This window comes from Chanodichthys erythropterus, chromosome 2, assembly GCF_024489055.1.
Source record: "Chanodichthys erythropterus isolate Z2021 chromosome 2, ASM2448905v1, whole genome shotgun sequence".
Taxonomy (NCBI): domain Eukaryota; kingdom Metazoa; phylum Chordata; class Actinopteri; order Cypriniformes; family Xenocyprididae; genus Chanodichthys; species Chanodichthys erythropterus.
The window spans coordinates 30,327,501-30,344,632 of NC_090222.1; the positions used below are offsets into that span (position 1 = coordinate 30,327,501).

Sequence of the window (17,132 nt, forward strand, 5' to 3'; positions counted from 1 at the left end):
CGCTGAAATGGGGGAATAAATGACTGAGTGAGGGAAGGAAAGAAAGATGGGCACGGAGGGGTTTTAGCTGAGAAAGAGAAACGAAAGGCTACATGATTGATGCGATGAGGAGAAAGAGAGTGTGAAACATGTAAATGTTTAATTGTAGGGGCATGTTTGAAGATTACAGAATGCAGTGATGAGAAATGAGAATAGACTGCCCACCCACAGAGAGACCGTTCTCTGGATAGGTTGAGATAAATGAGTGTATTGATGGGAGGGATGAGAGATGGATCCAGATGCTGCTCTACGGTAACTGAACTCACAGTACACTGCGTCGTGCTGCTTGGTTATAAAGCCATTACGATCATGTTCATCCGACATTAATCACCAATTAAACACAGTCTGCATTTGTTGGAGGGGTGTGTTTATTATTCCTCAGTGCTTTGGCTGCCTCATCCGTATGTATGTGAGAGTGTGTGTGTGTGTGGTACTGTATCCTGAATCCTGTGAGGGCTGTAATTAAAAGTGTCCCATGGGATTACGGCGTGATGACGTAGACTTGTATCCCAGCCAGGGGTGGATGAGGGATGAGGCGTTTCACAGGCGGTGGGCTCAGAACAGAAGCCTCAGGCTTTTTGCCCTACAGTTTCCATGTATCTCCTGCTACTGTGGATCACCTCGCAGCTGTGTGTGTGTGTTCAGTAATCTCCTCCTTTCATGCTCTTTTGTCTCTGTCTGCCTGGTATTATCTTCCAGGGCTATACTCCACTTCTCTCTTCTTTGTAATATACTGAGTATGTAAAAGTATATAGAATATACATTTTCAAGTAAAAAGGAAACTCCAAACATCCTCAAAACAAGATAAATGCATCTTAAATGGCTTATTGCTTTTATAAAATGAAGACAGTAATGTTTAGTAAAGGTAATAAAGGTGCATGTGTGTGTAAATTACTTTTTATTAGTGAGTCGTTGAATGAGTCCTTTAACTGCGTAATTCAAAACACTGATCCATTAAGAAGTGAAACAAATAAATGGCAGCATCCAAAATTGCATTCTTTTTGAATAGGCACTTCTTTTGATTTTTAAGTAATTTTTTTGTGGCCAAGTATGTTCTATGTAGTATGAATGTGTGTAACAGGAAAGCAATCTGGAATTACAGTAACATTTATTAAGTCCGTACTACTCTTTGCAAATACTGCTTTCACCTAATATAGTTGGGATGTTGGCTTACAGCCAGTGACTTTATGAGTGAGGCAATGAATCATTCATTCAAAAACACTGAATCTTTTAGGAATGAAAACATATATTTGCCAGTGGAAACACAACAAGCCTTAAGGTGATGGTACACGTTGCAACTTTTTGAGCAATGTTGCTGGGCAGCGTTTCCGTCAACGGGCAACCTGATGAGAGACAGGGCAACTAATAAGGGCAACGGACAGTTGGCAGCAACTAATCAGAGAGGAGCAAATCTATTGCCAACCCAATAAATACTTTATTATAAATACTTGTTAGGCACTTTTTTTCAACTTTTCAAATATTTTTATTAAAAGTAAATGCCTTCCGATCTGATTTGTGATAGGAAAAGGGAGAAGAGCGAGTTCAGCAAAAGGCGTTGATCGCATCAAAAGCTACAATCATGTGCCATACGCCCTACAGTCTACACTACTACAGACATAAAACAGACCCCATTTTTTTAGTATTTAACTGAAAACATTCAATGGCTTAATTACAGTTTACACGCATTACATTGGACAGTTGTTGGTATTTTAAGCAATATATGAGGTAAATTCCGTTTTGGGTTGACGCATGACAACTTACTAGCGTAAAAAGATATAAGTTCACACTCCTTTTCTCTGCTCCACTGCTGCTGAGAGGCTGCCATCTTGTTTGAATTTTTTCTGAAATCTCTGAACCGGTCACGTGATCGGCTGCTAACATTCTGATTGGAGGATCTCAAAAAATTGCCCACAACTGATCTAATGTGTCCAGATATAAATTTGTTGCTCATTCTCAGTAGGAAAGTGCCCAAGCAACGTTGCTCGGCAACATTGCTCAAAAAGATGCCCCGTGTGTCATCACCTTTACACAGATAAAGAGAAAATAACAGCTATTATAAAGGTAAATAAACATTTAAAATAACTTTCTCAGTGTGGTTTAGATTGTAGACCAAAAATGATTTTTTTCTATTTTTTCCCCAATCCTTTTATGTCTTTTTCACCTTTTCTTATATCATCAGATTTCTCTTCTCTTTCGTCCCTGGTGCCTCATTATTTGGAGAAGATTTGTTTTTCAAGCTTTTATTTTAATGTCTTGTTCCTTCTTTGATAAATACTTGATTATTTAAGGGTTAGTTCACCCAAAAATGAAAATTCTGCCATCCTTTTGCCATCCTTCGGAACACAAATTTATTTTATTTTTAATAAAATATGGGCGATTTCTGTCTCTCCATTGACCGCTACTCAGCGCCCACTCTGATGCTTCAAAAAGTTCAGAAAGATATCGTAAAACGAATCCATATGAATTGAGTGGTTTTGCCACAATTTCTTTATACGCTGAACCGATTAAATTTAGGCTTTATTACAGCCTCTTGAACTTTTTGAAGCGTCAAAGTGGTAGTTCTGTAGCTGTCAATGGAGAGTACAGAACTGGCTCCAATTTTATTAAAAAAAAAATTAATTTGTGTTCCGAAGATGAAGAAAAGTCTTACGGGTTTGAAACAACACGGTGATGACAATGATGACAGAATTTTCATTTTTGAGTGAACTTACCTTTTAATACATTGTCTTTTTTACAGTCTGTCTTTTCTTCTTTTCTAGACCACGTGACATCCAGTGGTCACGAGTGAACGACACTCTTCCTGAGAGGGCGGAGAAAACGGGCAACATCCTCCATATGTCTCGCCTCAGCCAATCACACAACGGCACCTACCTCTGTCAGGCGCATAATAATTACGGCCGTGCAGCTGACCACTACACGCTGCTGGTGTATGGTAAGAAAACAAGTGTCCCTGGTCATATATTAACACTTTCCCCTTCTAAACTACAATACAGTCCACATTTTTGCATGTCAGAGTCTTAAGGCTTTCACATGAAACCTGTTTCCACACCACTCAGAATTAGAAAACTATTCTGTATACGCATAAACACCTACACTTTCTGTGCCGTTCGAGAACAGCGTGGGTTCTTCGCAGCAACAGAGGTGGTTTACTTTGGCTTTGGATGCGACAAACTCATCTTGTGCTCCCACCATGGTGTTTTTTTTTTTTTTTTTTTTTTTTTTTAGTCCTCCCCCTCTTGCCCAGGCCTGCCCCTTGTGGCTGTTCAGTGTACTGCGTCCTTCAGCTGTGTCTGTAGACCTGCAGGATGTGTGATGTATTTTGAAAGAGTGCAAGAAATGAGATCCCCAGAGGTCTCCCTCCTTTCTTTCTCTTTTTTTCCCTCTTTTTTTCGCATGGTAACGACAGCCATCAAATACGCACGTTAACGAGGCAGCTCGGAGAGCGCAGGTGGGTGGGAATGTCATCTTTCATCCCGCTTCTAGCCCTCGCTCCCTCTCTCTTCTGCTCGTTCTATCCGTGGTTCTGTGTAGGTGAGCCTCGTAGCTTTGAAACACCTCTGCAGAATGTCCCAGGAATCCCTTTCTCTGCCTGTTTATTCTTCCTTTGTTTCTTCCTCCCTTCATTTCTTTCTCCCTTAATTTGTTCCTTCCATCCATTCATCCATTTGTTCTACCTTATTTTTTTCTTCTTTGTTCCTTTCTTAATTTCTTCCTTGCTTTGTTCCCCTTCTTTTTATCTTTCCTCTGTTCCTTAATTTGTTTCCTTCCTTACTTTATTCCTTGTTTCTTTCCTTCTGCCTTCCTCTGTTCCTCCTTTCTTCCTTCCTTTCTTCCTTCCATCGTTCGTTCCTTTCTTCCTCTGTTCCTCCTTTTGTTCCTTACTTCATTCCTTCCTTAGTTTATTTCTTCTTATTTTTTATTCCTCCCTTTCTTCCTTCTCCCTTTCTTCGGTTCTTTCTTCCTTGCCTCCTCCCTCTCTGTCTTTTCATTTCTCCCTTACTATGTTCTTTCCTTCCTTCATTTCTTTTATTCCTTAATTTCTTACTCCTTTTTCATTTTCACCCTTTCTTTTCTTACCTTCATTCCTTTATTTCTCTTTGTCACTTCTTTTCATTCTTCCTTACTGTTTCTTCTTTCCTTACCCTCATTTCTTCTTTTCTTATTCCTTTATTTCTTCTTCCTTTTTCATTCTTTCTCCCCTTTTTTTCTTATTTTCAAAATTCTATCCTCTATTTTCTTACCTTCATTCCTTTATTCCTTTCTTTGCCACTTCTTTTCATCCTTCCCTCCTTTGTTTCTTCTTTCTTTCCTTCCTTTATTTCTTCCTTCCTTCCAACTCTTCTTTCTTCCTTTCCTCATCCTCTTTTTCCTGCCTTTTTCATCCTTCCCTCCTTCCTTCCTTTGTTCTTTCCTTCCATTGGTTTCTTAATATTTTTCTTCCCTGATTTTGTTATTTCCTTTGCCCCTTTCTTGTTCCTTCCTTTCTTCCATCCATCATCCATCCTGTTCTTGCTTCACTTCTCCCTCTCCTCCCTCGCTTCCATCTTTTTCACCTTTACTATGTTCCTTCCTTCCTTGCTTGCTTCCTCCTTTTGTTCCCTTTCCTACACAGAACACAGACCTCCCCATTTAATGTGTTTGTGTGGGAGTAAATGAACAAGATTTGGTGTTAACTCTCAGAGGTATCAGCGTATTTAGGTTTCATCTGCTGGAAATCCCATGCTCAGTGCAACTAAAAAGAGAGATATGGCTGACTGCTGAAGGCTGATAGAGGATGAGGGAGAACTACTGCGATGATGAGTCAGCAGTCACAGTGACACGAGAGGGTGGAGGAGGGCTGATCTAAATATCTTGCTGCTTCGCACTGACAAATTTTTCCCATTGATTTATTTTATGTCTAAAGTGACCATGAAGTGCAAAATGAGGAGCAACCAGGCCATATGAACAGAATGAGTATAAACTGAAGGAAGGTGAGAGAAAGACAAGAATGAATCAGGAAACTGAGCAATGGAGAGAAGTGAGACAGATAGGGAAATGAGGAAAACAAAAGGACAGAGGAGGAGGAGACTTTGTTTTTTCAGAAATTTCACAATTTACGCTGACTGATATGCAAGTGTATATTTACCACATGGCTCAACAGGTACGCCTGTTTGTGCTGCTTTATCTCTGTCTGTCTGGAAACTTTTACATTTGCATATATATTTGGTGCATACTTTTTTCGCTTTTTTTTTTATTTTTATTTTTTTTTTAACCAAAACAACTTAAGAAGATTTTTAATGTGTAGCTACATTTTTGTATTTATTTAATTGTATCAGTGTGGTTCAGGTTTTGCCTACACAAGCTGGCACCATTACATTTTAGGGAGCAGCCAGAAGTCTATATGAGGAAAATGTCTTAAACATGCTAAACAATGTTTTAATGAAAATCTAAAAGTGCAAAAATGTTTTGAGTGTTAGATTTAAGGAGAGAGGATAGAAAATTTCATTAACTTACTATTAAAAAATAATAATCAATAAAAAGTCTTCACCAGAGAAAAGAAAATGTAAGTACGTTGTGTGTGTGTGTGTACTCTTCACCTCCACATATGCAGCCTGTTCAGTGGTCAAACGGTCAGAGGATAGTCCCCTGGAGACATGCTTATGTAAAACAGCAGCAGTACTTAGCCATGATGGACCTTGCTGCCGATAAAAGCCATTACAATCGAATGGCCTCGGAGAGTCACTGAGATTGAAATGAGAAGAAAAAAGGAGGGATGGAGAAAGAGATAGTGGGAGAACCAATGATGCTCGCAGGAGAGAGAAAAAGATGTAGTGCAGTAATGAGCTGTGGCTCTAATTGGGAGAAACAACATGGGCACTTAATTAATGAAGTGAAACTTAGGAAAAAGAGAAGGAAGCATGAGCAAGAAGGGATATAGTAATTGAAAATGTCATTTTTTACCTTTGGATAGTCATGACAGGAATATTAAGCAAGGCGAATCAAGGAGTGTGTCGAGTTGACGACAGAGACTTGGCCTTTGAGCGGAGAGGGGAGAGGTGAGAGACTGTGGGATTTACGGACTGCTTAAACGGAGGATTAGAACACAACTTGAAGATCTGCTGCCACTCTTTCTTTCTTTGGTGGTATAATGTGGTACAAACCCCAGAGTCCCAAAAACGCAGAGACCATTGCTGATGTGACTCACCCAAACATCTTTGGGATAAAATGTTTATCAGCTTCCAGCCTGAGCCATAATGATGTGCAGGAAGAAGGAAAGAAGAAATGACTTTTTAATGATTGGGTTTTGGAAAAGTGCAGGAAAACAGAGAAATGTAATGAATGAGAAAGTGGGAGCACTGAAAAGAGAGGATAAAGGAAAGAGGGACAGGAAATGTAATGAGAAAAAAGGATCTGAGTGATTGAACAGGGCAACCAAATACAACAATTCGGTCATTATTTACTCACCCTCACGTCATTTCAAACCTCTATGACTTCCTTTCTTCTATAGAGCACAAACGAAAATATCTTGAAGACTGCTTTCCATGCAATTACAATGAATTGGGACTGAAGCTTTCAAGACTAAAAAGGATGCAAAAGCACCATAAAAGCGATCCACATGATTTGTTTTTTGAAAGCAGTATATGCAAAATGTTTGTTTGAAAAACAGACCAAACCAAAGTCATCATTCTCACTTTTTTTCACCTTTCATTATTTTTCGGTGTGGTCATGAGAGAAGTAGAAGTTTTTGATTTGTGAATGAATCATTTGTTTGATCAGTGGATTTTGGATCTTTTTAAAGGGTTATTTCACCCATTTTCGTAAAATCTGATGGCTCAATACATTTTCAATGCCCAGAATGCTAATAAAGACATATTTAAAACAGTTCATGTGACTACAGGGGTTCTACCTTAATGTTATATAGCGACGAGAATACCTTTTGTGCGCCAAAAAAACTAAATAACGACTTTATGCAACAATATCTAGTAGGGGTGTAATGGTACACAACATTCACGGTTCGGTACGTACCTCGGTTTTGAAGTCACAGTTCGGTATGGAATCGGTACAGCAGGTGGGGAGGAAACTAAATATAAAATTGCTTTTTTAAATTTTTTATTAAACAGTAGTTTACTGAACAAATTATGTCTCTGTCTTTAAATATATTCAATTAAATTATAACTAAGTTTCGTAAGGAAAAAAAATAAATATCTCTGCTAATGCTAAACAATGTTGGGAGCCCTTGAACATTAGGATACTATAATAGTAAAGGTTAACAACTGAGCCCAAACTATTAGCCTAAATTCAGTCGCTATTTTTATATATAATAATCAACCCTCAAATAACAAATTGTATGCAAACCTGTACGCTACACATATGGCAGTTTTTGCATTGGCTTCAAAAATTTTTACTCCCAGTGCATATATTAAGTGAAAGAGTTTATTTCTCTGGGGAACTAACAAGCTGTGGCCACTGAACGGCTTTTCTGAGGTAAATGCAACATGACATTTTGTTTACCAAAAATTAAAATTATTGTGATGTATTTCTGCCGTTGAAACACTGAGTGATTACATGAGATATGCCATTTCAGTAAGTTGTACTGTATCTTTCAACAATGCCATACCAGGCATTCATTCATGTTTATTCTGTAACTAGTAACGTTATTAAAGAGGAAGAGATGATCGCGTTGATTCGCGCTCTTTGCTGCCGGTTGAACTGAGGTGCCTATACAGAGATCTGTCATGCCACATTAAAGAGCTCCAAAACAGCATTTTCTGTTTGAATTTCGTGATTTCGTGGACAGAATTTGAAGGATGACACGTCGTTTCTTATCGAAAGTAACAAAACGGACAGCCTATTGCGATTATTGGTGGTTAATGGTGTTTAGGCTACAACGCTGTATTCGTTGTGCACTGTTTTAGTCCTATCCATCTGTCCGTAATGTTGCAGTGTAATGCATTCAGTACACACGTGCACTGTACTGAAAGCCCTGTACCGAAACGGTTCAGTACGAATACATGTACCTTTACACCCCTAATATCTACTGATGGCCGATCTCAAAACACTGCTCCATGAAGCTTTGAAGCCTTCCAAATCTTTTGTTTCAAATCAGTGGTTCGGAGCACGACTGCCAAAGTCACGTGATTTCAGCAATTGAGATTCGTTATGTGATAAGTGTTTCTTGGGGGTGTGACTTTGGCAGTTTGATACACGCTCCGAACCACTGATTCGAAACAAAAGATTCGCAAAGCTTCAAAGCTTCATGAACAATTTCTTTGAGCTCGGCCATCACTAGATATTGTTGATTAAAGTCGTTATTTTGGCGCACAAAAAGTATTCTCGTCACTTCATAACATTAACGTTGAACCACTGTAGTCACATGAACTGTTGTAAATACGTTTTTAGTATCTTTCTGGGCATCTGAAAGTGTTAAAGGTGCCCTAGATTCAAAAATTGAATTTACCTCGGCATAGTTAAATAACAAGAGTTCAGTACATGGAAATGACATACAGTGAGTCTCAAACTCCATTGTTTCCTCCTTCTTATATAAATCTCATTTGTTTAAAAGACCTCCGAAGAACAGGCGAATCTCAACATAACACCGACTGTTACGTAACAGTCGGGGTGTACGCCCCCAATATTTGCATATGCCAGCCCATGTTGAATCAACAGACTAGGTAAGCAAGCAAGGACAATAGCAAAAAATGGCAGATGGAGCAATAATAACTGACATGATTCATGATAACATGATATTTTTAGTGATATTTGTAAATTGTCTTTCTAAATGTTTCGTTAGCATGTTGCTAATGTACTGTTAAATGTGGTTAAAATAATCATCGTTGCTTACTGTATTCACGGAGACAAGAGCCATCTCTATTTTTATTTTTAAACACTTGCAGTCTGTATAATTCATAAACACAACTTCATTCTTTATAAATCTCTCCAACAGTGTAGCATTAGCCGTTAGCCACAGAGCACTATCAAATTAATTCAGAATCAATGTAAACATCAAAATAAACACTGTACTTATGCGATTAGACATGCTGCATGACAAACACTTTGTAAAGATCCATTTTGAGGGTTATATTAGCTGTTTGAACTTTTTTTATGTTGTTTAAGGCAAGCGCGAGCTCTTGGGGCCTGGAACACGAGATTTTAAAGGGCCACACACCCTGAATCAGATCATTTCTAATTATGCCCCAAAATAGGCAGTTAAAAAAATGAATTAAAAAAAAAATCAGACAGACAGACACATTCAGGGGACACCTTAGATTTATATTACATCTTTTTAAAAAAAGTTCTAGGGCACCTTTAATTGTCTTGCTGGCAATGCAGGCCTCACTGAGCCATCGGATTTTATGAAAAATATCTTAATTTGTGTTCCAAAGATGAACGAAGGTCTTACGGGTGTGGAACGACATGAGGGTGAGTAATTAATGACAGAATTTTAATTTTTGGGCAAACTACCCCTTTAATTGTGCCTTAAAGAATATTTTTTAGGGCAACTATCCCTTTAAGATCATTTTTGGGGAAAGTATCTGAAATGTTTTAAAATGTAAGATGTTTTGCCACAGAGGAAGATAAGAGGTTTTGAGAGGAGAGGAATGAGAGAAATGATTAGCTGCCCTCCTCTTCCTGAAGAGTCAGGGTGGTCTCGGGATATTGATCTGTGTCTGGTTATTGATCAGTCTGGTACCATGCTGTTAATCCCTGTGAGTATTGAAGGCCACACACATACGCAACCGAAAATTTGTTGCTGCTCTTTGTTGAATAAAAAGGACTAAACCCATATGCAGAGAGAAAGAGAGTAGGTGCAAGCCAGCAACAGGAATGAGATGGGTCGAGAAAGAGCGATGAGGCTAGTGCCTGTATTAGAGGTGTGGAGGATGGTGAGCAGAGCAGTAAGATTGATGATCTTTGGGATGGAGGGATTGAAGATTACAGTGAGAGAGAGTGCTGAGCCTGGGGTGCACGGTAACTGCAGTATTTTGCAGCGGTGAAGGATGAAAGGGTGGAACAGGAAGCTGCTGCACCCTGCTGGCTGGAGATGTTATCCGCAAAGAGACCCTTGACCTTGGCAGAGGGGTGCAATTCATAAACAACATAATTTACCTCTTGCTCACACACTCGTACACTCACATACACACTGATATGCCTCACTTTGCATGCTTTCTCCTGCATGTGTTTGTATGTAGCTGCAGTAGTTTGTTAATAACCTTGTTGTAATGCCATTCCCTTGTAGTGTCTGTCCCTCCCAACTCTCATCCTGCCATTGCTCATCCCATCCTTCCATCCTCCAGCTTAACAAAGGAATACAAAGGTAACCCTTCTTCCATCACCTCACCTTACCTCACCTCCTGTACTCATCATTCGCTTCAATTTTTTTCCCCCTGAAGTGCACTTTTAATGGGAGTTTATTGCAGCATAAACAGTCATACTTTAGGTTTACACGAGGACTACTTTAACATTTCTTTCTTTCCCTTAGAATACAACAGGCTGTTTTTCTACTGTAGATTTTAAAATTATGTAAACAACATCTGTTGTGATTGGCTAACTACTTCCAGTGTTTAATGAGTGACCGTTTTATTACACTGCTATTTTTTTTTACCTCATTCTTTCTGCACAAATTTCTACATCCATTATCTGATTTGTAAATAATTTTCTTCATAATTTATGCTGTATTTTCACTGGTCCTGACAGACTATAAAACCAAAAGTCATTCATTTCCAAACAAAAATCATACTGCAGCTGCATGGAGTTATGGTCCTCTGTGAATGCAGGATTTTCAGATCCAATTTGACAGTATGCGACATGATTCGACTAGATATGATATATTAGATCCAAAACTTTTCAGTAATTTTTGTGACTTTATCCAAAACACCCTCTATTTTGAACGGATGCTTATAAAAAATTTTTTTTTAAAAAATGTGTGTATATGTGTATACGTTGTTAAACTCTACAGCCTTGGACAACCCATATTTGTTTTGTTTTGGTTATTGTAAAGTTTATATATGTTTAAAAATGGAATACAGTTCATTTATTGATGTACGACATTGAACAACACGGCATGTTGTAATTTCTGTAATTTCACGTCCTCAAACTCAAATTTATGTTTCCATGGCAACTCTTTAATAGTTTAATTTGAGCAATCAATAGACCAAACCAAAATAAAACAAGTAACAGTCATTTAGATTATTTAGCAGGTCATTAAATATTAGTTATTGTGCTAGCTACATTAAACTGTATTGTGTCTTTCTTTTTTTTTTCAGATTTATCTGAAATACATTTACGATAGTCAGTTATTCAAATTAATAAACAGAAATATTTTGAGATGGCTACTTTACTACATTTTAATGCTAAAGTCACTGCCATTTTGAGTGTTTCCACAGGACATTGGTCAGGTGGTACAAGCTCTCAGAAAATTAGAAATTAAAATTTTATTACAAATTCTATGTGGATGTGAATGCTTTTTGCATGTCGGAATCTTGTAATTACATTAATTCCGACATGGTGTGAATGCACCTTTATGATGATTTAAATGTAACCTACTGTGATGGCATCGCTATTATTTGCATGCTGAATTGCAGTTGGTCTTTTTTACATGCAGATATTTGCAGTCTACTTTGTGATTGTAGCTTGAAGACACTCACAGACAGAACAGAACAAAGACAGGACAAAGGCACAGAAGCTACCTTATTTATCCATTTATATTGCATATTACTGTCAATCTCTATCTTTTTTTCTCTGTCTTTGGTTTCACAATTTATTTATCACTTTACCTAAAATTCAACTTTTCTTTGTTTGCTACCATGCAAGCACTGTTATTTTCTCCATTTTTTTTTTTTTTTTAATTGTCCTCCACCTCATTCTCCTCCTCAACATATGCGAATTCTTCCCTCATGGCTCTGCTCCGATGCTTGCCTTTGAACCAGCTTTGATCCATATGTTTTCTCCTGCTAAATCGCCTAGCTTCTCATCTTCTTGTTCATGTTTTGTGTTTATTAATGTTCCTCAAGATGCATGTGCACACACTCCTATTGTTTTCCAAGTGCCCTTGTCATTTGAAGCATTAGCGCTGCTCTCCAGAGGATCTACTTAGCTGCTGTGCCATGTTTTTCATTAGAATTTAAGAGTCTGTGAACAGATGAAGAAATGTACTGAAAGAGAGTGAGAAAGAGAGCAAAAAAGGCACAATGACCCCTTAAAAGAGACCCAGCTCTACAGCAGCATCGCTTGTCATTCATGATGTTGTGGGATGTGAGGTCAGGTCAGACGAAAGCCCTTGATCATCCCACCTGACAGAACTACTGAGAGACTTCAGTGTACTGCAAGACATCAACATCATGCAACACTGCACAAACCTCACACTTCAACTGACCTGCAGAAAAGATATCAGATGCATTTTCATTTTGTGCACTTCAAAGTGCACAGTAATTCATTCTGTGACTTTTTTGCTTTTCTTTTCTTTCATGCTCTCTCACAAACCTTTTTCATCAGTCTCATTTCTTTTTTCTATCTTGCTCCTCTTCTTTCCGGATCATATTGTTTGCTGTCTCCGATATCCAGCAAGAATTGAAGGGATAAAGAATATGTTTTCCAGAACAGACTGGGAGAGAACGACAATTGCAAGTGGAAGCGACAGAGGCTGCGGTCTCTAATGTCACTTCCTCAGCGTCGAGTGGCTGGTTTCTTGAAAAGTGCGGGCAGCAGCGTTCATTTTTCATCGTCTCTGAAATGGACTCCTAATGAAATGTTACTCCACAGCCTGTTCAAAGGCAACCTCCCTCTCTTCATAGCTCTCACTGTTTCTGTAGCATTTGCAGTGAAGGTGAAGTGTGTAATTTTTTTGATGTTTAAATACTATTTCTTATCCCAGCTTAAATGCAGAGACAACTGTAAGTCAGCCATTTGTAGACTTATTTTCCCCAAAAAGTGTGGGAGTCTGTGGTGTGATTTTGGGAGCGGGATTATCGGTTTGGCTTACCCATGGAAGACGGTGTTTTTGAAACCAAACATTATTAAAAACTTTACCTATAAATGAATTTAAATTAATCCATAAGCTATATGCTATTCTGTGGAACACAAAAAAAGAATTTTTAAAGAATCCTCACATATGTTAAAGGGGTAGTTCACCCAAAAATGAAAATTCTGTCATTTACTCACCCTGATGTCTGCGGAACACAACGAAGATATGGATATAATGCAAGTCAATGGTAAACAGACTGGTTTGGCTATTAACATCTTATGTTCCACAGAAGTCATACAGGTTTGGAAATGAGGATGAGTAAATGATGACAGAATTTTCATTTTTGGGTGAACTATTTGATTTGAGAGTGAGAAACGGACTGATGTTTAAAGGGTTAGTTCACCCAAAAATTTAAATTATTTCATTTATTACTCACCCTTGTGTTGTTCGACATCCGTAAGACCTTCGTTCATCTTCAGAACACAAATTAAGATCTTTTTGATGAAGTCTGAGAGGTTTCTGTCCCTCCATAGAGATCCAACGTAACTACCACTTTCAAGGTCCAGAAAGGTAGGAATGACATCATTACAGTACTCCATGGCCACTGTAAGTTACGTTACATGTGTGTACGGAACACGACTCCCTCTCGAAAATGCGATCTTTCGTGTTTGGTATCCATTATTGCGATCAAAGTATATTGACAAAACACTCGTTACTTTCAGCAATTTAACTAAACACAGTCGACGGAGGCGTTGTGTTTTGTTTATGCTTGTACAGCAGCCTGTTTCACACAGCGTGCTCTTTCTGTTTTTCCATGATCACTCATTATAAGCATTTTTGGGCTTGTTGTTTAAGCTAGTCTCATAAAGCAAACGGGTTTATGAAGTTATTAAAGTGAGCAGACATAAATCGCAAAATTTTTGTCTTATTTTCAGCGTAAAGCAGCATAAAGTTCTTGTTCGCTGATTTTTCTAGCAAGATCTGGCAACACAAATGAGTCGTGCTTTTCCTGTGATTCACCGCGCTTACAGAAGTGAGACACATCTTTGATGCACGTTAACGTCATTAAAAACTAGTTGTTCTGTTCGGTTCGGTTCCATACACACTGCATAGAATTTTTTTGTTAATGCAGTTGTCATACCTGCATTTTTCGGGAGTTAATTCGGTTGTAGAATGCGGTTTTCACTCCTGTATTTTACTGAACTGTGTGTGAACACAACAGGATTAAGCACTAAAAGGTGAACTGACAACTGAATTTAGCTGCAGTGTTTACGTGGCCCATGTAACTCCAGTGGTATAACCTCAGTTTTATGAAGCGACGTGAGTGCTTTGTTTTCTAAGCCTCTTTACTTAGAAAAATATTGATCTACAACGCGTATTCGCGAGAGCTTCAGGACGCATGCTTGTTGTGTTCAGACTTTCGCGTCAACTCAGCGTACATGCATGAGTGTTCACAACGCGAGAGTTGGCATTGTTGCATGAATTTGGTTATTATTATTTTGTAAATAAAGTGGTAAATTGTTTTTTGCACAAACAAAGCACTCACGTGGCTTCATAAAATTGCGGTTTAACCACTGGAGTCACATGGAGTACTTTAATGATGTCTACCTTTCTGGACCTTGGAGTGGTGGTTGCGTTAGATCTCTATGGAGGGACAGAGACCTCTCAGACTTCATCAAAAAGAACTTAATTTGTGTTCCGAAGATGAACGAAGGTCTTACAGATGTGGAACAATATGAGGGTGAGTAATAAATGACATAATTTCCATTTTTTTGGGGGTGAACTAACCCTTTAAATAATTATTCAAAAATAATCTTCCTCTCCAGAGAGCTGTTAACTCAATAACCACTCAAACCGGATCATTGAGTGAGTGAGTTGAACTCTAGAACTGGATCAGTGAACAAATTCTTTTCAATTAACTTATTAATCTATTTCATAAATTGGATTGAATGATATGTTCAAATCACAGTTCGACTTACTAACAGCACTCTAATGAGATATGACCAGTGAATAATGACTAAAATGTCATTTTTATTCAAATGGCTTCAGAAGACTTGAAATATAGAGTCATATGAGTAACATTGATACCTTTGGTGCTTCTGGGTGGTTTTTTTAATAGGCTTTTTAGTAACACTTGGTAGGCAACATAAAGGTTTTTAGTTTGCTGCATTAGTGCATTGACATGAACTAAAAATGAACAATACTTATGCAGTATATATATTAATGTAAATGTTAACATTTACTTATATATTTGTAAGTTGTATCTGTTAACATTAGTTAATGCAATGTGAACTAACAAACAATTAAATTATGATCTAATGTTAAAAAAAATAGACCTTGTTGTAAAGTGTTTCCTTTTTATAGCTTTTAGAGAACTATCATTGTAGTTTTTAAATAAAGTCATTCAGGTTAGGAACTAAAGAGGTTGGCAGAACAGTGACAGCATTTTTCATTTTTGAAAATCCATCAGGCACTCATAGAAACTTATCATCTTATCTGTGTTGTTAACTATTGCCCTTCAAGCAAACATACTTTTCTTCCTCACTCATTGTTCTCATTTTGTTACTTTCTCTCTTCTGCTCTCTTTATCTGTGTTCTTTCTATTCTCTGTCTCCATGTCTCATATTTTTCCTTTCTACCCACCGCTGTGTGGTGTCAACAGGTTGTTAAATATTTAAGGAGTCCAGGCCCATGTGTTGATGGTTCAGAGTGCCTCTCTGCCTCTCACTGTTTCCTATCTTGTCAGTTTAGGAAAAACTTTATGGTATACTTCACACAAAGACTCTGATGCCATCTTTCCTCTGCTGTCATTCTCTTTTAACTTAAAAAAAAAAAAAGCCAAGCAATAAAATAACAGGGTGCTTTAATCACATTTCTGTCTCTTTCTTTGTTTTCACAAGTCACTTTGAATTGTTTTTAATTGAAATGCTAAAGCTAAAACCCTTCTCTTTGTGTTTATCTCAGACCCTGGAGCAGTGGTGGAAACCCACAGTGCCGTTCCGTATGCAGTGATTGGGGGCATCCTAGCTCTGCTGGTCTTCACTGTCATCTGTGTGCTCATCGTCACCATCTGGTGCTCCGTCCGACAGAAAGGTGACCTCCTCTCTCCCTACACACTTAACCTGTGGTGACACAATGACATGATGCACCTCACCTTCTGAGGAGAGAGAGGAAGTAAAAAATATCCAAGCACTAGAGAGAGAAAGAGAGAGTGTGTGTGTGAGGGAAGATAAAGGCTGGTTACATTGCACCAATTAACATCAGCCGGGTTAAAACACTCATCCAGTTTGTTAGTGTTTGCTGGTGCAGTGAGAGCAAGCGTTAACAGGAAATGGAAACAGAACAGTTGTAGATTATGATTTAAAGTTGGGCTGTAAAATATACCAAGTAATGGTAGAAATGTCTCCCTTTAGAGATTTTGCTATACTGTTTATTTTGCAATAGATTTGCATCAGTGAGCAGAACTGCCCTACGTTATTTTCATGTGACAGCCATAAAGAAACATTGAGTAATATGAAAATACAGAGCGAGATGTGAGGATGTATTTATCACATGGTATTCGTTATAGGTTTTTTTGTTGACAGTTTCTGAGCAACGAAACATCAAATTTGTGTTTTAACAGGTGTTTCATATATTATCTGCTATTTTACATTCAGAATTCAGAGTATTCACTTACATAATGTTAGATATAAACACTACCATTGAAAAGTTTTGGAGTAAGATTTTTTTTTTTAAAGAAATTAATTTTCTTATTCAGCAAGGACACCTTGAATTGATGATCAAAAGTGACAGTAAAGATGATTAAGATGTTGCAAAAGATTTATATTTCAAATAAATCCTGTTCCATTAGCAGCAAATCGCTGAAGAGTAATGGCTCCTGAAAATACAGCTTTGACATCACTGGAAAATTGCATTTTAAAATATATTAAAGTAGAAAACAGTTATTTTACATTGTAATAATATATCACAATACACTGCGTTCCAAATTATTATGCAAGACACAAATCAGTAAGATTTCTGTACAATAAACATTCAGATTTTAGTTTTTCTAAGAAAATGTTTGTTCGTTTATTTATTCATGTCTTTTTAGATAACTGGTATCAATGTCAGACAAAATAATTTGCCAGATCTATGGAAACCCTACTTAGAGGTT

The 17,132-nt window shown here is 37.8% G+C and overlaps 1 protein-coding gene across 4 annotated transcripts in view; it reads left to right on the forward strand.

The window, feature by feature from the left end:
* Positions 1-17,132, forward strand: part of cadm4 (cell adhesion molecule 4) — a 166,450-nt gene that overhangs the window by 143,556 nt on the left and 5,762 nt on the right. For 3 of the 4 annotated variants that reach the window (XM_067395729.1, XM_067395722.1, XM_067395736.1), the window contains exons 6-8: positions 2,799-2,971; positions 10,256-10,333; positions 15,944-16,072. In XM_067395729.1, the coding sequence (XP_067251830.1) occupies positions 2,799-2,971; positions 10,256-10,333; positions 15,944-16,072 (380 nt within the window). The remainder of the gene's footprint in view (positions 1-2,798; positions 2,972-10,255; positions 10,334-15,943; positions 16,073-17,132) is intronic. The other variant, XM_067395743.1, reaches the window with a different exon arrangement.